Source organism: Gracilinanus agilis, chromosome 3, assembly GCF_016433145.1.
Source record: "Gracilinanus agilis isolate LMUSP501 chromosome 3, AgileGrace, whole genome shotgun sequence".
Lineage (NCBI taxonomy): Eukaryota > Metazoa > Chordata > Mammalia > Didelphimorphia > Didelphidae > Gracilinanus > Gracilinanus agilis.
In genome coordinates this window covers 211,405,471-211,427,197 of record NC_058132.1, presented here as the reverse complement: position 1 = coordinate 211,427,197, position 21,727 = coordinate 211,405,471, and the positions used below count along the sequence as shown (strand labels likewise).

Sequence of the window (21,727 nt, the reverse complement as noted above, 5' to 3'; positions counted from 1 at the left end):
ATATATATATATATATATATATATATATATATTAAATTAATTACAATTAAAATGTATATATATATACACATTTTAATTGTTTCTTTCTGTACTAGTAACAGCTTTAAGACAGAAGGGCAAAGATTAGGCAAATGGTTTCTACATGATCACAGAGCTAAGAAGTGTTTGAGGCCAGATTTGAACCTCTTGGCTCTAGGCCTGGCCTTTTATCCAATGAGCCACTCAGCTGCCCCCTAAGACTATGTCTTATATAAGAACCTAATCTTCCTGAGATTCATTTCATTGGATATTTACTTGGAAACAAGAGTATTCAGAGAACAATTGAATGTCAGAGGGAGAGTCTTGCTGTCTAACCTCAAGACTCCCCCTCTGACATTCAATTGTTCTCTGAATAGTATACTAATATATACTAGTACTAGTACAGAAATCTTCTGTATAATAACATTAAGACATGATCATTAACTAAAGGAATTAGAAGAGACAATGAGGGGAAAAAAGTATCTTTCTTTACAGGAGATATGATGTTATACTTAGAGAATGCTAGAGAATTAGCTAAAAAACTAGTAATAATTAAAAACTTCAGCAAAGTTGCAAGATAATAATAAATAAAATGATAATAACAAATCTATATAAATATCATTATTTTACACCATCAACAAATTCCAGAAGAAAGAGATAAAAAAAGAGAAACTCCATTCAAAATAACTGTAGATAATATAAAATACTTAGGAGTCTATTTGCCAAAATAAACACAGGAACTATATGAACATAATTATAAAGCCAGATATAAGCAACTGGAGAAATAGAAATCATTCACTAGCAGGCCAAGGCAATATAAAAAAATGACAAGTCTATCTAAATTAATTTACTTATTCAGAGTCATGCCAAATAGTCAAAAAATTATTTTATAGAGCTAGAAAAAGTAATAACAAAATTCATCTGGAAGAAAAAAAGGCCAAGAAAGTCAATCAAATTAATGAAAAAATGTGAAGGAAGGTGGCTTAGTAGTACCAGATTTCAAATATTATAAAATTGTGCTAAAAAAAATTTGGTATTGGATAAGAAACAGAGTGGTGGATTAGGTACATAATACATAGTAATAAATGGTCATAATAACTTGGGGTTTAAGGAACCCCCAAATCCAAGCATTCAGGACAAGAACTCACTGTTTAATAATAATTGCTATGCAAATTGGAAAGCAGTTTGGCAGAAAGTAAGTATGGACCAACATCTCACACAGAAAACCAAGAGAAGGTTAAAATACATACATGATTTAGACATAAAGGATGATCTCATAAGCAAATTGGGGACCATGGAATATCTTCCCTGTCAGATTTATGGATAAAGGAAGAATTTCTGGCTAAACAAGGGGTAGTATTACAGAATATAAAATAAATAATTTTGATTACATCAAATTAAAAAGGGTTTATGCAAATAAATATAATGTAGCAAAGATTAAAAGGGAAGCAAGAAACTGGGAAGAAATTTTATAATAAGTTTCTCTGATAAAATCAGACCTCAGGGGGCAGCTGAGTAGCTCAGTGGTTTGAGAGCCAAGCCTAGAGACAGGAGGTCCTAGGTTCAAATGTGACCACAGACACTTCCTACCTGTGTGATTCTGGGCAAGTCACTTAACCCCCATTGTCTACCCTTACCACTGTTCTGCCTTGGAGCCAATACACAGTATTGACTCCAAGACAGAAGGTAAGGGTTTAAAAAAAAAAATCAGACCTCATTTCTCAAATAGATAGAGGACTGTGTTAAATTCACAAGAATGAGTCATTCCTCAATTGATAAATTGTCAAAAGGGTATGTTAGATATAAAATTAATATCTTCCAAGTTCTTATTTTCTATAAAGTTTATTAATAATCACTTGAAAAAGAAAGGATAGAAAAGCATAGATTTAAAGTCCTTTTCTTACTCTAATTATGACCATGTGTAGCTCATCCTGCAGGATCTTCTGTCTGCTCCAGGAAGGAGTGAGCCAAAAGACCCCAGTGGGCTCCACCCACACCCTTTTTATCTACATTCATGGATGCAGCACTGGCATGTAAAAAATGGGACAAACTGGGTAGGCAATGAAGGAGGGGGATGGGATGAAATTCCCTATACACAGGTATGAACAAGAAGTTTTTATAAGAAATCAAAGCTATCTATGGTCAAGTGAAAAAAATGTGCTAAATCACTTTTGATTATAGAAATGGGAATTCTCTGAGATATAACCTCATACCTATCAGACTAATGACAAAAAAGGGAAAAATAACAAATGCTAGAGAAAATATAGGAAAATCAGAGTAGAGTTGTGAACTGACCTAACCATTCTGGAGAGCAATTAGAAATCAAAAGGCTTTAAAATTGTTCATACATTTTGACTTAGAAATATTACTAATAGGCCTGTGTCCCCCAGAGATCAAAGAAAAAGATAAAAGGATCTATATGTACAAAATTATTTATAGTAGCAACTTTTTTGGTGACAAAGAATTGAAAACTGAGAGGATAACCCTCAATTGAACAGTGGGTTGAGCAAATTGTGGTATAAGATTAAGATGGATTACTATTTTAGTAGAAGAAATGAAAAGCAGGATGCTATAAAAAAAATCAGGGAAAACTTATAAGAACTGATACAAAGTGAAATAAGCAGAATCAAGAGAACATTATATACTATATTAACAATATTGAATCTTCTCCAGGTTAAACTTTCTTAGTTTCTCCAAATGATCACAATATGGCATTCTCAAGGCCCTTTACTGTTCCTGATTGTCCTTCCCCAGACGATCTCTAGCCTGGCAATGTCCTTTCTAGAACATGGCACCCAGAACTGAACAAAACATTAAATGTAGTCTGAAAAAGGCAAGGTGTGATGGGAGTGTTAAAGCTTGTTTTTTTAAAAGACATTATCTCTTTTAATGTAGCCTAATATTATGTTAACATGTTATATCACATCTGAATAATATAAACTTTATCAGTTTACACTTCAAGTTCATTCTTAAGACTACCAGAAATCCTTCTGATCATTGATTGACAGGTTTTTAGTAATTCCAGTCACAGACTTAAAGATTCCCCCCCTCCCATCCCCCAGCTCTTACACTAAAATATCCCTATGGCCAAATATGTTCAAAGAACACTCCTCTCCCCTCACCCCTCTCCCACCACTCAGAAGTGAGGAAAGCAGTTGAAGAGTTATGAAAGATGGTTAATTCCTAAAATATTTTTTTTCTGCTAAGTTTTTCTTTGAGTTTCCGTCATATATTAAACCTCCTAGTATAAGACTATCCTAAAAATGTTTGAATTAAATTTGGAACTGTTGGTAAAGTTCAGGTTTGACTTAGAAGAAAAACCTCATAATAATTAAACAAATGTATCTAAAATGCAAGCCCCAGGAATTATAGACAGAAGCATCTAGACTTTCTCAAAAAAAAAAAAAAAGCAAACAAGATGATTTTTGCCTTTTAAATGTAAAAGGAAGATATACACAAAGTGAACTAAAAGTTAACTTCTTAAAATGAGCCAAACTTTCAGAAAACTTTGCACAAATAAACCTTCCAAGTTTTTTTTTTAAATTAGAAAATACTTGCTCATTGCCTGTCTTTAATATTGTAACTTTCATGTAGCTCCTAAATTAATATGATGATAGTTAACTGCTCCCCAACTCCTAAGATTGTTGTGGAAAACTTAAAGTGCTTTAGTAAAGATTTTAAAAGACGGCTCAATATTACTTAGCCTTAGGAAAGTTCTAAGTAAATAATAAATGAAGTAGGTGAGAATAGCTGGAGTCAGGGCTGTGTAACCACCATTAAACTGTGAGAATATTCTCCCAATCCCAAAAATAACTAGGGAGACTTTTAAGTACTGTAAGTCATTCCCATCACTTTTTCTCCTCCAGCAATCTCTTGAATTGTGATATTCCTAGGAAAATACTGCTGAATGAATGCCCAACTCAAGGAAATTGGAATGAGTGACTAGATCAGGGGGTGCTACTTATGGTAGATTGAATATCTAGGCACAGAAGGAGAAAAGGAGGAAAATGTTGGAGTTTACCCACTGGGAAAAACCAGCAATCAGGACAGTAGATTAGGGGTGTAAGGATCAAGAAAGGCACTTTAATTAGTTGGAAGAAAATGACAGATAAAACAAATTATTAATAGGCAAGTCTTTTTATTCTTGTTACTAGAATACAGTAAATAACATGTTTTTGAAAAGCTTAAGTGTCCATGACAAAACAGGTGAGGATATCAGGGCCAGATCATAACATGCAAAGAGGCCTTTTCCTTCATTTCAGAGAAAAGTAGATGTTGATCTTCTACTACTACTATTTCTACCACTACTCAGCAGAGAATAGGGAATGAAAGCAAAAGGCCTTCAGCCCAGATTCCATGACCACAGAGAAATTGCTGTCTCCCACAGATTAAAACGTGAGCACATCAGGGGATGTAAAGGCTTCACATAGAATCAGAATGGTCCAGTGCAGAGTTGAACCTGTGGGTGGGAGGGTTTAAGTATCTCTTCCCAACTTCTGTCCCCAGGCACAGAGTTAACTTCCTTTATCTGGAGTCTTTATTCACTAGCTTTGTTCAGGTAGTATGCAAATAAAGTTTTAGAAGAATTTTTTAAAAGCCATTTAATACCAACAGTTTTGATTCTGTTATACAATAACATGTCATGTTAGACGCATGTCCTACTTCCATTTTTTACATTCTCTCCTCAAAAGTCAAATACCTATCTGCACATAGGTTAAAGGCACTTCAAAATACCTCCTCCAGCCCTTCATTTCTCATTTTAAATGGATGGAGGAATTATTCTGTTTTTAATAAGCTTTGAAATATTCTAAAGGGGGCAAGGAAAAAAGGTATACTAATAATTGCCTTCCCCAAAACTGGAACTTCCTGGGTTATGCAGTGTCAGAGACTCTGATAACCATGAAGAATGATCTACTACACTGATGGGCAAACTTTTTAAAGCGGGGGCCAAAGGAAAGGAAATGCTTGTCAGTCAGTCTGTTTCTAAGGCAACTCGAAGTTTCATTGTATTGTATCCTACTCATTGTATTCGTCAGATTAGGAATAATATCACACTGCTGGAGAGAACATTTCAGGGGGCTGCATCTGGCCCCTGGCCACAGGCTGTAGTTTGCCCATCACTGACCTAGTATATACATGGGCTTAGAAAACATTTGTGGAATTGAAAGAAGCCTTTCACAATTGTCCCAGTTATTATTTCATCCTCCCATCTCCCCAAATTATTTTTGTTTATTTGTACATATTTTGGAATTTGCTTATCTGTAAACTTCTTCCTTTCCCCAGGTGAATGTAAGCTTCTTGTGAGGGGGGACTATCATTTTTGCCTTTGTAATGCTAGCTCCTAGCACAGTGCCCAGCCCAGAGCAGGGCACTAAAGAAATACTTGAATTAAAACAAACTGAATCTGATTGACCATTTCCTGTGGGGAATGAGCCATAACCAGCAAGAGAGGCACACCAAGAGCTCTAAGCAGCAGAGAGGCTAAGAAGTAGCAGCCAGAGATAAACTCTTATCATCTTCCATCTCTACTGTCACAGGCCAAAGACAGCAGGATCCACAGATGATTTCAGAAGAGCATTCGCAGCTGCAATACATTCACTCAAGGAGGAATCTGTAAACACAAGAAAATGGACAAGAAGACTAACTGTAGGAAAAGCAGGGAAGTGGGTTCTCTTCCCCAGCCTGTAGCATATTCTCTTTCATCCCTCCTTCCTTTAGTCATTCTTTCTCTCCCCTTCTGTCCTCCAACCATTTCTAACTCCAGCAAACATCCATTCAGCATTCACTATGATTAACAGAAGGTGCTGTATCAGGCAGCCTGTCTACCCCAAGTCATGCTCTTTTCCTCTCTTTGCATCTCCTCAATTCTCCTCTCTCCTTCCTGGGTCCCTTCTGAGGTAAATATTCTTGAAGTCAGAGGAGCAAATAGAACCAAGATCAGTCTCAGGCTCATCTATGGGGCTAAAGTAGGAAGGATGCAAGCAGCCAGCCTGACAGAAGAAATGTGAAGACAGGCAGGGACACTGTCTAAACTCTGAATATCCCACTGCCATTTCCCACAGGTATTTACAACTGGCTTCTCCTCTCCCCTCCAAGTTCCTCCTGATCTGTGAGTCATTCTTCTGGTCAAGAGAACAAAAAGGGGGAGCAGAAGAGAATCGGGATCAATCCTCCATCTCTCCCCCTACACAGATTAATTGAATGAAAGAGTATTCTGAGGGAATAGTAAATCTCCTGATTCATTAAGAAAAGGTTCTCAAGGCTGAATGCTTACCAGAATGTGCCTGGATCCATGCCACAGCCTTCCTTTCCAGAAGTTCCCATTCTTCTCTCTGGTCCCAAAAGCTGCTGTGCAGCCACAGCACAGCCAAGAGAGTGGCCCAGCTGGGGACATCTTTACTCTGCAGGATATACAGAACCCAAGCCCTAGTGTCAGGGTACCCCAGAAAGGATCAGACAATCCTTTGCAGGGTTCCTGTTCCACCCACAACTAAAGAAATAACTGATCCCAGAGAGAATATCTATTTCTCCTTCCAGGTCCCTTCCTGAGCACGTAGACAGAAGAAACTACACTAAGCTGTAAGTCCCAGAAAGTATTTCCATCACCCCCTCTCACTCCTGGGCCACACATCTGTAGGTACCGACTTCCATCATTCTTCCCAGAGGGGGATTGCTCTCCTTGCTCCCTTTCTCTTCTATTTCCCTCCTCACACCTCCACCCTGTGTCCTCCCCTCTCTGGACTCTCACCTGGTCAGGCAATGCAGCCAGTGCAGCCTCAACACTCACACCCAGGACTGAGGCCAGAGCTTCATCCAGTTCCCAGGAACCATCTGCCTTCTGGAGGGAAATCAGCTGTAGAAGAGGAGACTCTGGAGGGGATGAAGCCGAGGGGGAAAACAAAATCAAATTATACTATCACTTATAACCTCATGGCAACTGAGGGGAAATGTCATTCTGTAAAAAACCCTGGTAGACACAAAGCAGGCTACATTAGGAGGGGGAAATAGTGGGGACCCATGTACTATTTCTTGTTTGAGAGTCCTCAAGTTTCATGTCCAAGGGGCCTAAGTCAGCCCCGACCCCCCACCAAACCTCAAAGTTTGCTGGTCCCAGAAGGGCCCTGGCACTCATGAATTCCAAGGGAGCCAGATCAAAGGATCTCACTACCAGAAAAGGAAATCTTGCAAGAAGTTAATGGAAAAAATACTTTATGTAGACATTTAAAAAGATTTTATGTTCTTTTAAAAAGTTTTGGTATAGTTTGAATTTGAAACTGAGCTCTTAAAAGAAATTAGAAGAAAACAATTCAAAGCACAATGAATAGTCTTGATCATGAGAACTAACAGGAATGGTAAAAGAGCACATATGGAGGTAAGATGAATTTTTCAGTCACCTGTGAGAATATACCATCTTTCTGCCTTTCTCTCAATGCCAATAGATATCCATTCATGAAATGAGAAATGATTTGCCTACTAAAAGAGAAGGTGAAAATTCTGGCAGAATGCCTTTTGACTCTCCAGCTTATCACAGAGAATGAAATATTCTCAGAAAAGATGGAGGCTCCTTTCTTGGGAGTGGAATATTACACATATTTCTAGGCACAGTTAATGTATTGATTAATTATCTTTTGTTACAATATAAACAACAGAAAGAGAAGAGCAAAGAGGAGATAAAGATATAAAGAAAGTGACCTAAAAACATGTGATACCAGTAATTTTTTTAAACCCTGACCTTCTGTCTTAGAATCAACATTATGTATTAGTTCTAAGGCAGAAAAACAATGAGGACTATGGTAATAAGGCAACAGGGGTTAAGTAACTAGCCCATGATCACATAGCTAGAAAGTGTCTGAAGTCATATTTGAATCTAGGATCTCCCTAAATGATGACATTTTAAAAGGGATGTAGAGGTTGATGTTTCAGGGAGTTGGTAGTATCTAAAGAAGACCAGATGAATCATCACATATATGAAAAAAATGGGAAAGTTCAATGTAGAGAAGGAAGTTAAGGGACAATCTGGAACTATAAAATTAAGCCTTCCATGGAGGTAGTGGGGGACCTTTGAGTAAAATATATTTTTGGCTTTCAAAAGAACAATGAAATATACTCACTGTGAAGATGAGATTAACTTTCCCCTAGCTTTTTTAGATTTTAGTCACCAGGAATGTATATACCCCACTTAAGCCTTAAGTGGAAAGTGCTATAGTGGGTGACAAATCAAAAACAACTGACTGCCCCCTGGGCAGTCCAAAGCAAAGCTAAAACTGCAATTGGTCCATGTAAAGTGGAAGGAAGGCACAGGAAGTAACAGAAAGGACTGCTTTAAAAATGGTGGTAACTTCCCGTGATGGGCTTTTGCTCCTTCCAACTTGGCCTTGGAGGAGCTCTGGCTTGGGAACTCGGACTGCTTCTGGTAAGACTGCTCTTGGATCTTCCCTTAGGACTGCCACAAGAGCAAGTGAAAAGACTGGCTTCTTTTCATTGCTTTTCTGGAGGTACTAGCCTTCGGAAAGGCCCCCTCTTCTTGGAGGAGGCCTCGTAGCTAGAACCCTTATTTAATTTACCTCTGGGCCCCTCTTTACTGGGGCCTCTGAAGCTCTGCTTTATTGGGACCAAGGTAATTATTTACTCTCTCATTTTCTTACTTTCATTCTTTCTCCTTTTGTAAATAAACTACCATAAAGTGTCATACTGATTTGAGTAATATATTTTCAGCAACTACATTTTTATACATTTAGTTCAACTTAATTTTTAACTCTTACACCACCAAGGAGATCATTTGCTAATAGGGAAAAATGAGACAAAAATTAATGCTTGAAACTTTCCTGACTAATGCAGCCTTTTCCCCCTCCCTGTTGGATACATTTTATTATATTTTATAGCTCTGAAGCTCATTTCAGATGTCCAGTGATGTTTCCTTGGTGACATCCAACTCACCTTATTCTTTTCTTTTTTCTTTTTATTCATTTTTAATTTTTTTATTTAGAATATTTTCCCATGGTTACATGATTCATGTTCTTTCCCTCTCCCCCACACCCCTCTACTCCCCATAGCTGACACGCAATTCCACTGGGTTTTACATGTATCATTGATCAAGACCTATTTCCATATTATCTATAGTTGCACTAGGGTGATCGTTTAGTGTCTATATCTCCAATATCCCCATCAACTCATGTGTTCAAGCAGTTGTTTTTCTTCTGTGTTTCTCCTCCCACAGTTCTTCCTCTGAATATGGCTAGTTTTCTTTCTCATAAGTCCCTCAGCCTTGCTCTAGATCCTTGCATTGCTGCTAGTAGAGAAGTCTGTTATTTTGATTGTACCAGTGTATCAGTCTCTGTATACATTGTTTTCCTGGTTCTGCTCCTGGAGGTCATTCCAGTTCACATAGAATTCCTCCAATTCATTATTCCTTTGAGCACAATAGTATTCCATCACCAACAGACACAACAATTTGTTCAGCCATTCCCCAATTGAAGGATATTTCCTCATTTTCCAATTTTTTGCCACCACAAAGTGCGTGGCTATAAATATTTTTCTGGAAGTCTTTTTCCCTATGATCTCTTTGGAGTATAAACCCAATAGTGGTATGGCTGGATCAAAGGGCAGACTGTCTTTTATAGCCCTTTGAGCATAGTTCCAAATTGCCATCCAGAATGGTTGGATAAATTCACAACTCTACCAGCAATGCATGCCACATCCCCTCCACCATTCATCACTTTCCTTTGTGGTCATGTTAGCTAATCTGCTATGTGTGAGGTGGTATCTCAGAGTTGTTTTGATTTGCATTTCTCTAATAAGATATTTAGAACACTTTTTCATGTGTTTGTTGATAGTTTTGATTTCTTTATCTGAAAATTACCTATTCATCTCCCTTGCCTATTTATCAATTTGGGAATGGCTTGATTTTTTATATAATTTATTTAGCTCCAAATATATTTGAGTAATTAGACCTTTGTCTGAGTTTTTTGTTATAAAGATTTTTTCTCAATTTGTTGCTTCCCTTCTAATTTTGGTTGCATTGGTTTTGTTTGTACAAAACCTTTTTAATTTAATGTAATTGAAATTATTTATTTTACATTTTGTAATTTTTTCTAACTCTTGCTTGGTTTTAAAATCTTTCCTTTCCCAAAGATCTGACAAGCATACTATTCTGTGCTCACCTAATTTACTTATAGTTTCCTTCTTTATATACAGAACATTTACCCATTCTGAATTTCTATTGGTATAGGGTGTGAAATGTTGATCTAGATCCAATCTCTCCCACAATGTTTTCCAATTTTCCCAGCAGTTTTTGTCAAATAGTGGTTTTTTGTTTTTTGTTTTTTTTTTTGTCCCAAAAGCTGGACTCTTTGGGTTTATCATAGACTGTCTTGCTGAGGTCACTTACCCCAAGTCTATCCCACTGATCCTCCCTTCTGTCTCTTTGCCGGTACCATATTGTTTTGATGACCGCTGCTTTATAGTACAGTTTAAGATCTAGTACTGCTAGGCTACCTTCACTCACATTTTTTTTTTCATTATTTCCCTTGATATTCTTGATCTTTTGTTCTTCCAAATGAACTTTGTTATAATTTTTTCTAATTCAGTGAAAAAGTTTTTTGGTAGTTTGATAGGTATGGCACTAAACAAGTAAAGTAATTTGGATAGGATGGTCATTTTTATTATGTTAGCTCATCCTACCCATGAGCAATCAATGTTTTTCTAATTGTTTAGATCTAGCTTTGTGTGTAGAGTATTTTGTAGTTGTGTTTGTGTAATTCCTGTGTTTGTCTTGGCAGATAGATTCCTAAGTATCTTATATTGTTTGGGTTATCTTAAATGGAATTCATCTTTCTAACTCTTGCTGTGATGTGTTGGAAATATATAGAAATGCTTATGATTTATATGCATTTATTTTGTATCCTGCAACTTTAATAAAGTTGTTGATTATTTCCACTAGTTTTTTAGTTGATTCTCTAGGATTTTTTTAAGTAGACCATCATATCATCTGCAAAGAGCAATAGGTTGGTCTCCTCATTGCCTATTTTAATACCTTCAATTTCTTTTCTTCTCTAATTGCTACTGCTAGTGTTTCTAGTACAATGTTAAATAATAGAGGTGATAATGGACATCCTTGTTTCACTGTTGATGTTATTGGGAATGTTTCTAATTCATCCCCATTGTTTGTTGATGGTTTAGATTATTATTATTATTTTTTTAAACCCTTGTACTTTCGGTGTATTGTCTCATAGGTAGAAGAGTGGTAAGGGTAGGCAATGGGGGTCAAGTGACTTGCCCAGGGTCACACAGCTGGGTAGATTATTATTTTTAGGAAAGGCTTTCTATTCCTATATTTTCCAGTGTTTTCAATAGGAATGGGTGTTGTATTGTCAAAAGCTTTTTTCAGATAATCTATTGAGATAATTATATGATTTTTCTTAGTTTGCTTGTTGATATGGTCAATTATGTGAATGGTTTTCCTAATGTTGAACCAACCTTGCATTCCTGGTATAAGTCCCACCTGATCATAAAGAATAATACTCATGATCACTTGCTGGAGTCTTTTTGCTGGTATTCTATTTAAGATTTTTGCATCTACGTTCATTAAGGAGATTGGTCTGTAGTTTTCTTTCTCTGTTTTTGATCTACCTGGCTTTGGGATCAGTATCATATTTGTGTCATAAAAGGAATTTGGTAGCACTTCTTCTTAGCTTATTATATCAAATAATTTGAATAGTATTGGGATTAATTGTTCTTTGAAGGTTTGATAGAATTCACTTGTGAATCCATCTTGTCCTGGGGATTTTTTCTTTGGGAGTTCTTTGATGGCTTGTTCAATTTCTTTTTCTGATATGGGATTATTCAAGTTTTCCAGTTCTTCTCATGTTAATCTAGGCAATTTATATTTTTGTAAATATTCATCCATATCACCTAGATTGCTATATTTATTGCCATATAATTGGGCAAAATAGTTTTTAATGATTGCCTTAATTTCCTCTTCCTTAGAGATGAGGTCTCCCTTTTCATCTTTGATAGTATTAATTTGGTTTTCTTCTTTCCTTTTTTATTTGATTGACCAGTACTTTGTCAATTTTGTTTTTTCAAAGTACCAGCTTCTAGTCTTATTTATTTTCAATAGTTCTTTTACTTTTGATTTTATTAATTTCTCATTTAATTTTTATGATCTCTAATTTAGTTTTCATCTGAGGATTTTGAATTTCTCACTTTCTAGCTTTTTGATTTGCATGCCCAGTTCATTGATCTTTGCCCTCCCTAATTTAATATATGCACTTAAGGATATAAGTTTCCCTGAGTACTGCTTTTGCTGTGTCCCACTGATTTTGGTAGGATGTCTCATCATTGTCATTCTCTTCAATGAAATTATTAATTGTTTCTATGATTTCTTCTTTAACTAACTGATTTTGGAGAATCATATTATTTAATTTCCAATTAATTTTTGTTTTTTCTATCTATAATCCCTTACAAATTATTATTTTTATTGCAGTGTGATCTGAAAAGGTTGCATTTATTATTTTTGCTCTTTTGCATTTGTTTGCCATGTTTTTATGCCCTATTGAGTGGTCAATCTTTGAGAATTTACCGTGTGCTACTGAAAAGAAGGTATATTCCTTTTTGTCTCTATTTGTTTTTCTCCACATATCTATTAACTGTAATTTTTCTGGTATTTCATTCACCTCTCTTACCTCTTTCTTACTTATTTTTTGGTTTGATTTATCTAGATCTGATCGTTTTACTATCTATTTCTTCCTTGAATTCTGCCAGTTTCTCCTTTAGAAATCTGGATGGTATACCATTTGGTGCATACATGTTAAGCACTGATATTTTGTCATTGTCTATACTGCCTTTTATCCCTATCTCTTTTGATCAGATCTATTTTTACTTTGACTTTGTCAGATATCATGATTGCAACTCCTGCCTTCTTTTTCTCAGCTGAAGCCCAATAGATTTTGTTTCAGTCTTTCACCTTTATCCTGTGTGTGTCTACCTGTCTCATGTGTGTTTCTTGTAGACAGTGTAAGGTGGGCTTTTGGTTTCTAACCCAATCTGCTATTTGCTTCCATTTTATGAATGAGTTCACCTTATTCACATTCAGAATTATGATTGTCATCTGTGTATTTCCCAGCATTTTGAAATCCTCTCTTAATTCTGCCTTTTTTTCTTTCGCTATTTCCTTTTAAACCAGTGGTTTGCTTTTAATCAGTCTCCCTAATTCTCACCTTATTTTTACTACCCTTTCTGCCCCCTCCCTTTTTATTCCTTTATTGTTATTTATATGTATTTTTAGGGTCTATTAAATTCCCTCCCCTCTATTTTTCCCCTCCCTTTATGTACTCCTTGCTCCACTCCCCACCTTGGTTTTTCCTTTCTGACTTTCCCTGTAGGGTAAGATAGAATTTGGTACCCCAATGGATCTAGCTGCTCTTCCCTCTCAGAACTGATCTCTTCAAGACCTGTTTTCTTGGTCTGTCATCTTGTCAGTGAGATATTTCATGTTTCCTTCTATTTTGTCAGTCTTTTGCATTTGTTTTATTAATTCTTGCTGTTTTGTGAGATCGTTGGCTTCTACTTGCCCAATTCTAGTCTTTAAAGACTGGCTTTTGGCTATAATCTTTTGGTTTTTCCTTTTCGGTCTGGTCTATCTGGCTTTTCACAGCTCCAGCTGTTCATTTTAGGTCTTCAATTTGCTCATCATTTAATTTGATTTCTGAACCTCAATTTCTAATTGTGAGAATCTGCCTTTTAAACTGTTATTTTCTGTGGGAAGCCAATAAGAGAATAGATAAAAATCTGAGACCCCTCTTTTGACACCTCTTATGATCCGTACCTTTTCTTATTGGAAAAACATTATAGACTTATTGGAAAGCTTTGAGTCCATAACCAGACCAGAAGCTACTGAGTTAACAATTTCTCTCCTTGACAATTTCTCTCCTTGATAATTAAGAAGCCTAAACCCTAAAAAATATATTATTTAGATAAGGACTGGAGCCAGACAATTTAGTCCAGGCTATCTGACCAGGTGCAGATCTGTAAATCAAGGCAGAACGCAATTAGTAAACATCTCCATGAAATTTATTTCTGCTCCCAGAAGTAAACCCCTACTAATTGGTGGTTGGAATTTGGCCCTTGTCCTTGCACCCATATCTCTACTTTTTAGACTTTAATGGATTGTGTATAATTTGTAACCCCTTCACAGCTGTTACTCTTTCTTTGTGTTCTTTGTTTGAAACCAGTATAAAATAAAGTCCAAATCCCATAGCGTTAGAACAGCATGGGCTAACCACTAGTCTAGTTGTTCTCATTTTCTTTCTCCTGCTTTAACCATCCTATGCCACCATCGCCACTCAGGACCCAAAACCATAAAGGGGGCTGGATCGCAATAATTTTCTTTTTTAACTATTTCCCACTTTTTTTGCCAAATCTCTTTCACCTTTCTCATGATATCAGATTGGAACTCTTCAAGAGCTTGTGACCAGTTTTCATTTTTTGGGGGAGGGTTTGGATGTATATACTTGTTTGTCTTCCTCTGCTGCCTCCCCTGTGCTCTGGATTTTTTCTATGTAAAAGTTATCCAGAGTCAGTGCTTTTCTCTTGTTCCTTTTGGTGCTTGGTATTTCTTGAGCATTGCTAGCCATTACTGTGCTGGTTTTTGCTTCCCTCAGAAGTCTGAGTGAAGGGGGCAGGCTCTCTGTGTATGGAGCTACTGATCGGGTTTTTTGCCTGAGGCTACTTTTTGAGTCTGCTTGGTTTCTGTTATGTATGCCCCAGCACCACTCCCCAAGCCCAAGGTGTACACTCTTCAGCCTCCTGGGGTTTTCAAGTATAGCTGCTCTTAATCAGCTGACAAGAACTTAGAGATTGCCCCATATCACTTTAATTCTGGCACCCTGGCTATGACTCTGGCACCATAGGTGGGGTGGAGGAGGGTTGAACAGCTCGCCTTTTGGTGGGAGCTAATTAACCCCCTTATAGTGTGGAAAGGCCCAAATCCCACGTACCTTCGATACTGTGCCCTATTGTAGAGTCCCTTTGTTCTTCTGAACTTGGTTTGTTTGTTGTTTTGAGGTCGATGATGGGGAGAGTAAGAGTTCTGCATCTACTCTGCAGCCATCTTAACCCAGAACGAATCCAGCCTTTTAAGAGAATCACAGGATTACAGAATGTTAAGGAACCTCAGTAGTCATCTAGACAAGCTCTATCTAACCCCATAAGAATCCCCACTTCAACATTCCTCTAGTCTTTATTTAAAGATCTCCAATAAAGGCATACTCAATGCCTCAAGGCAGCCCATTCTACTTTTGGATGATTCAGATTTATAAGAAAGTTTTTTTCTTATAACAAACTTTTATTTGTGTCTTTGCAACTTCTAATTATGGATGCTAGTTTGTACTCTAGAACTATTTGTCCACAAAACATGGCCAATAGAAAGCTTTTTTGTCTGAGACATAACTCTATTCAAGTACATGATGGTAGAACCTGAGATTCATCCAAAAACCATCTTTTCCTGTTGATTCTTTTGGGGCAAATGATGTTACCAGAATAGATTCAAAATATATTTTTGGAAAATATAAAGAATTGCAGAAGCAACTGAAGAACTGAGGACCACGGACATTTTGTTTTTTTGTTTGTTTAGTCATGTTACATGAAGAATGTAGGAGGAAAAATGGGAAGTGAACAACTGATTGAGTCTGAGATTCAGATGGGATTTCCAGATAATTGAAGGGAAATATTAACAAAAGGCTATTTATGGCCTCTACTACTACTTCCCAGTTCTCTACTTTTCAACCTCTTATCTTTGAAGATTAATACTAAACAGAAACTCTTCTCTACTAAGTTACTAATGACTTTGATTTCCAAATCAGATAGACTTTTCTTAGTCCTAATCCTTTTTTATCTGCCAGAAACAATTAACACTGTTGAGGCTTTTTTATTTTCCTGAATATTCACTTTTCTCTAGGATTTTTGTGACACTGCTCCCTCTCCCTTTGTTCTCTTCCTATCTCTCTGGTCAACCCTTTTTAGTCTCTCTTCCTATACCATCATCCATACCATGCTCCCTCTCTAAGTATGGTTATATCCAAAGATTCTGTCCTAGGCCTTCTGCTTTCATCTTATTCTCTAAGTAGGTGATCTAACTCCCTAGATTTAATTATCTTCATGTGGCTAGCAACCAGATCAATGTATCTAGCTCTAATCCCTTTTCTAGAACTATAGATCCATATGAACAAATTCCTATTGGACATTTGAAACTCAATATTCTGTGGGCATTTGAGAACTCATTGTTTTCTTTCTAAAATCCACCCTTCTTCATAATTTTTTTTTAAGAGAGAGTAGGTAGTATGAGAAAATCCTACCAGTAGAATAAACCAAAAGAAAATTTTAAAAAGGAATCTTACCATTGGCAGATAGTATGAAAGAGTCATCATCACATTCATCACTCTCAAAAGTAGCTACACGGTAATTTTTGTTGCTAAGAAGAGCACGCCTAATCTGCGCGTCATCACCAATCGGCCAATCATTAACTTGTGCCATACCAACTGAAAACCAGCAGAACAGGAATTCAGATCAGAATTGTCTCAGTAGCTCTGAGCCAAGAATTCCAGAGGAAGGGATACTACACTTTTAGGGATATGGGTGCTTGCATACTTTCTCTAATTATAAGATCCTCTCTTAAGTGCTTCTGTTACTGCAGTTCTCAAACTGGTCCCTATGTCAACTCTTCAATGTGTTCCTGAGCTCCTCTTGGCAGGTAATACCCTTTTACCTGCCACCTAAAAATCATTTGACATCTATTTCTGTAACTGCAGTATGTGGAATACAGGAATAAAATAGCTGCAATTCTATCAATTATGACTGTTTTAATCTATAAGATTTTTTGCTTTATATTTTCTGATCCCCTTTATTTCTTTCTTGTCTAAGATTTCTATCTTCCTTCTATCCAAGTGATATTTTTCTCTTGCTTCCATTGCAACAGGAAGTCTACTCCAATATCAAAATATCAAAACACCACACAGGAATTCTAGACATTAAAGTACAGATGATACCATCATGACCCTTTTATCACTGGAGTATGTGAAGGAACTCAGATCCACTAGCTTATCTATTCATTCTATAGGGGTATAAAGGAATGAGGATCTTAGTTCTGACCTCTCTTTGTCCCAGTAAGGCACATATGAGCCAATGGAATATCTCTCCGAGTTAGGGGCCCCTGAATGGGCTCATTGAGCTCCTTATTGATTGCAATGTAGGCTGTGTGAGGGGACACAACTCCTGACTGGAGGCTGATATCCACCACTTTTTTCTTCGCTTCTACAGCATCCTGTAAACTTCCTCCAAGGGTCTGGATCAAGGACTTGGCAGCCAAGCGGTGAATGGTAAGTCTAGGATGAAATAATCTTCTAGTAAGATCTAGTAAGACAGTCTTAACCCCTAATTCCTCAGGGGTTCTCACAGTAACCAAGGAAAGCAGGTGGGGAAAAAAAGGAAAAGATCAATGATGTAGCAAGGGAAAGATTACTGAAGATGGGAGGAAGAGAAACCTTGAGAACAAACAAGGTAGGAGAATAAAGCAGGTGGGGGGGGCACTAAGGATTCTTACTTGTCATCTGCTTTGGGATCCAAGGAGAATGGCACTGTGCTCCTGATGCTATCACCTCGGAGTGTGTACTGAAGACATACCTCACCTGCTGCTCCTTTGGACTAAACAAGATAAGCAGAGAAGACAGGAAGTAGACAGTCCATTAAGGGAAGGGTCAAGTCCTAAATCAAAAGCAATCCAAAGCCACTACTCTTTCCCACATACCATACTAGATCAGAAGGAATACTCTTCAGGTAAAAACATTATCAAGGTCCAGAAATACCAGGAGGGAAAGGAAATTAGAGTACTCATTCCTCCTCTACACATGCCATTCTCTTGATAACCCCACAAGTCCACTCATTGGTAGAAAAGGAAAAAACCAAGACAGTGTTTGGACATTAACTACCACAACTATTATATACAAAAGTAGGAATGGGGACTTACTGCATTGGTCCCTTTCAACTGGGCATAGACAATTAACCTCTGACCCTGGAAGATGATAGCAGGAGCTGGGGAGATCAAGGTGGTCTCCAGCCCAGGTGGCAGAGTCCAGGTAAAGGAGACCTCCTGGGCTACTGGCTGCGAGGCTTGCTTTAAGGACCGAAGAGCCTAGAGGAAGAGTGGAAGCTACAGAACTTGACATAGAAGGCAATTCTAGATAAGATTGTTTTAGAGGAAGGGGGAGGACCTGATAGGAAAGGGAATTAAGGGAAATGAGAAGCTATTTCCTCCTCTTTGGTCATGTGACAAACTAGGTTTCAACCTTCTTCTAAACTTGTGACTATATCACAGCTTTTTTCACCCAGATTTTTGTTTTGTTCTTTTTTTTTTTTGTCACAAAGAGGAACATTGGGATAGTGGGATTTTTATATTAGAAAATAAAGCTAAGTCCAAGTTGTAGAGCTAGAACCTCCAGGAAAGGTCCTGGTCTCTGAGGCTAGACTTGATCATTATACCTTCATGTTCATTTCCCCTAAGTACCTGTCTGTCAGGACCAGAAAACCTCAGCACTCAGTGAGGTCACCCTTGCTTCACAGACATCAGACTCAAGTGCTCTCAGATCTGGAGCTGCAAAATCTCAAGGCCCAGAAAGAGAAAGTTCCCACCTCTCCCACCCTGGCACATTTCCATAGCACCTAAATACAAAATAATGCTGGAATAGAGGACACGAGAAAAAAAAAAAAGAGTTCTCCCTGATCAGTTAGCTATTATGCTGCCTCAATCTAGAGCAGATGCTTTTCAATAAAAAAAGAGAACCATGCTACCTTGGGCTGCATCCTGTCCTTGCCAGTGATAAATTCTGCAGTGCCTCCAGCAGCCCGTGCAATGCCTTTAATAAGGCTGGTAGAAGCCCCTTCTCCAATTCCAAAAGAGAAACACCTATAAAGAGACCAGAGCAGGCTGGTCAAAAAAGTTTTAGAGCAAGCTTCCTGCCTCCTGGTTCATTGGGTAAATAGAATACAAGTGGTTTAGGGGATGTGGCCTGGTTAGGGATCAGAGTCCTTATTTAAGTACCAAGCTATCTACAGAACATCATCACAAAAATACAGATAGAAAGCTGGAAGGGATCTCTGAGACAACTTTGTCCAAACTTCTGATGATTAAAATTAATATCCAATAACTCCAAGTATTATATTTTGTAAGATTTATTAATAATCACTTGAAGTAAAAGAAATAAAAGACAAAAAGTAAAAACCTGAGTAAAGAGAATTTTCCCAGCTATGTTCTTGCGAAGAGAGAGAGAGGGGCGGGGTTACACACAAAATTTGTTTCCAAAACGTAAGGACATAATGTGGGATGCGGGGAATTGGAGTTCTGGGGAGCAGATTTTAATTACACACTTCTCATTTTGCAGATGAAAAAACTGAGGCCCAGAGACATAGTAAATAAGTATCAGAAGCTGAGTTCTGAAAACCATACCTGTGATTGTGTCTGTGGCGCTGCACTTCAGCAATGACCAAACCTGTATCAGAAACTTCTCCATCTGTGAAGACAAAGAGCTGCAGAGGGAGACAAGAAGCCACACATCCTGTTAGAGTCACGTCAGGTCCCTCAACCTAGGGCTCTCTTGTCTATGGCAGCTTTCCCACTGTAAAGGAGGTCGCCTCATTATTATATTGCATGGTACTGTGGGGTCTATAAGGGGAGGCTCCATGGCCACTTGCTAGCAATGTTGTAGATACTATTTCAACACATTATGACTGCTGAGGTAAATTTAAAGTTTAAGATTCTCTGATTCTTGGGTGTTTAGAAGGGTGGGTTGATTTAGAACTAGGACAGTAAGGAAAGAGGTCAAGTGAGGGAATCTTAGGATTCCAAGTGAGGACTGGAAAAGAAGTGGTCAGAAGAAATTGGATTTATGAGGAGGGATAGTATCAAAGGGGAGAGTGAGAGAGAAAGACAAATAGTGAGGCAAAATAGGAGGGAAATATATAACTAGTAATAACTTTGAATGTGAATGCAATGGAAGCATAAAGTTGGATAGTTGAATCAATCAAAACCCCAAACTTAACAATATATTGTTTATAAGAAATACATTTAAAAATGAGACACCCAGAGAGCAGCTGGGTGGCTCAGTGAATTGAGAAGAAAGCCTAGAGACAGAAGGTCCTGGGTTCAAATATGGCCTCAGACACTTCCTAGCTGGGTGGCCCTGGGCAAGTCACTTAACCCCCATTGCCTAGCCCTTACCACTCTTCTGCCTTGGAACCAATACATAGTATCAAATCTAAGATGGAAGGTAAGGTTTATATGTGTATATATATACATATGTAAATATGTATATATATACACATATATATGTATATATTTACCATATGTGTATCTCTATTAAAAAAGAGTAAAAATAAAGGGCTGGAGCAGAATATATAATGCCTCAGTTGTTACAAAGAAAGCAGGGTTAGCAATCATGATCTCTAAGAAAGTAAAATAGATTCAATAAAAAGATTAATCAGTAAACTATATTAGGTTAAAAGGTTCCCCAGATAATGAAGCATTATCAATACTGAACACAGGTGCACCAAATGTTATGACATCCAAATTTTTAAAGGGAAAGCTCAGTGAGTTACAGGTCAAAAGAGATAACAAAACAATAACAATGGGAGACTTTAGCCTTCCCCTCTTAGAACTACATAATGATTACCAAAAATAATAGGAAAAACATCAAGGAGATAAAGCGAATCTTATGGAAGCTAAATATGATAGCTATCTGAAGAGAACTAAACAAGAATAGAAAGGACTATACTTTCTTTTCAGAGCTACATGGTACCTTTACAAAAATTTACCACAGACTAGGGCATAAAAACATTATAGTTAAATGCAGAAAAGCAGAAATATTTTTTATGAAAGAAATCAACAAAATAAACCATTGACTAATATGATTAAAAAGAGTGAAGAAAACCAAATTATTAGCATTAGATATGAAAAGGGGGAATATTCTACTAACGAAGATCAAATCAAAGAAATTATTAAGTTATTTTGCCTAAGTATATGCCAACAAATTTAACACTGTAAGTGAAATGGAAGAATATCTACTAAAATATAAACTGCCTAGAATAACAGAGGACCAAATAGAATATCTAAAAGAACCTATTTTAGAAAAAGAAATTGAACAAGCCAGAAAAGAACTTCCTAAGAAAAAGCATGGGGAGTAGGTCAATTTACAAGTGAATTCTATTAAAAATTTAAAGATCAACTAATTCCAATATTAAATAAATTATTTGAAATAATAGATAAAGAAGTAGTCCTACCAAATTAATTTTATGAAACAAAGAAGGTGCTAACATCCAATCCAAGAAGAGCAAAAACACTGAAAGACAATTATAGACCAATTTCAGTAATAAATATGAAGGCAAGTAAAATACTAGCAAGTAAGCCGCTACAATAGAATATCACAATGTGATTTATGTGACCAAAAAGGATTTATACCAGGAATGTAACAGTGGTTTAATATAAGGAAAACTAACAACATAATTTATTAAAATCAAGAACAAAATTAATAAGTCATATTATCGTATAAATTATATCAATACATTCAGAAAAGGCTTTTTAATGTTTTTTTAAAATAATTTTTATTTTTTAGAAAAGTTATCATGGTTACATGATTCATGTTCTTACTTTCCCCTTCACCCCCCC

General features: G+C 37.0%; 1 protein-coding gene across 1 annotated transcript in view; it reads right to left on the bottom strand.

The window, feature by feature from the left end:
* Window positions 1-5,300: 5,300 nt before the first annotated feature.
* Window positions 5,301-21,727, bottom strand: part of LOC123242130 (von Willebrand factor A domain-containing protein 5A-like) — a 31,694-nt gene continuing 15,267 nt past the window's right edge. The window contains 11 exon segments of the mRNA XM_044669659.1: window positions 5,301-5,629; window positions 6,293-6,419; window positions 6,767-6,888; window positions 15,015-15,149; window positions 16,413-16,553; window positions 17,164-17,396; window positions 17,615-17,715; window positions 18,038-18,202; window positions 18,859-18,973; window positions 19,514-19,753; window positions 20,786-20,797. Of these exon segments, the coding sequence (XP_044525594.1) occupies window positions 5,550-5,629; window positions 6,293-6,419; window positions 6,767-6,888; window positions 15,015-15,149; window positions 16,413-16,553; window positions 17,164-17,396; window positions 17,615-17,715; window positions 18,038-18,202; window positions 18,859-18,973; window positions 19,514-19,753; window positions 20,786-20,797 (1,471 nt within the window). The 3' untranslated portion in view covers window positions 5,301-5,549.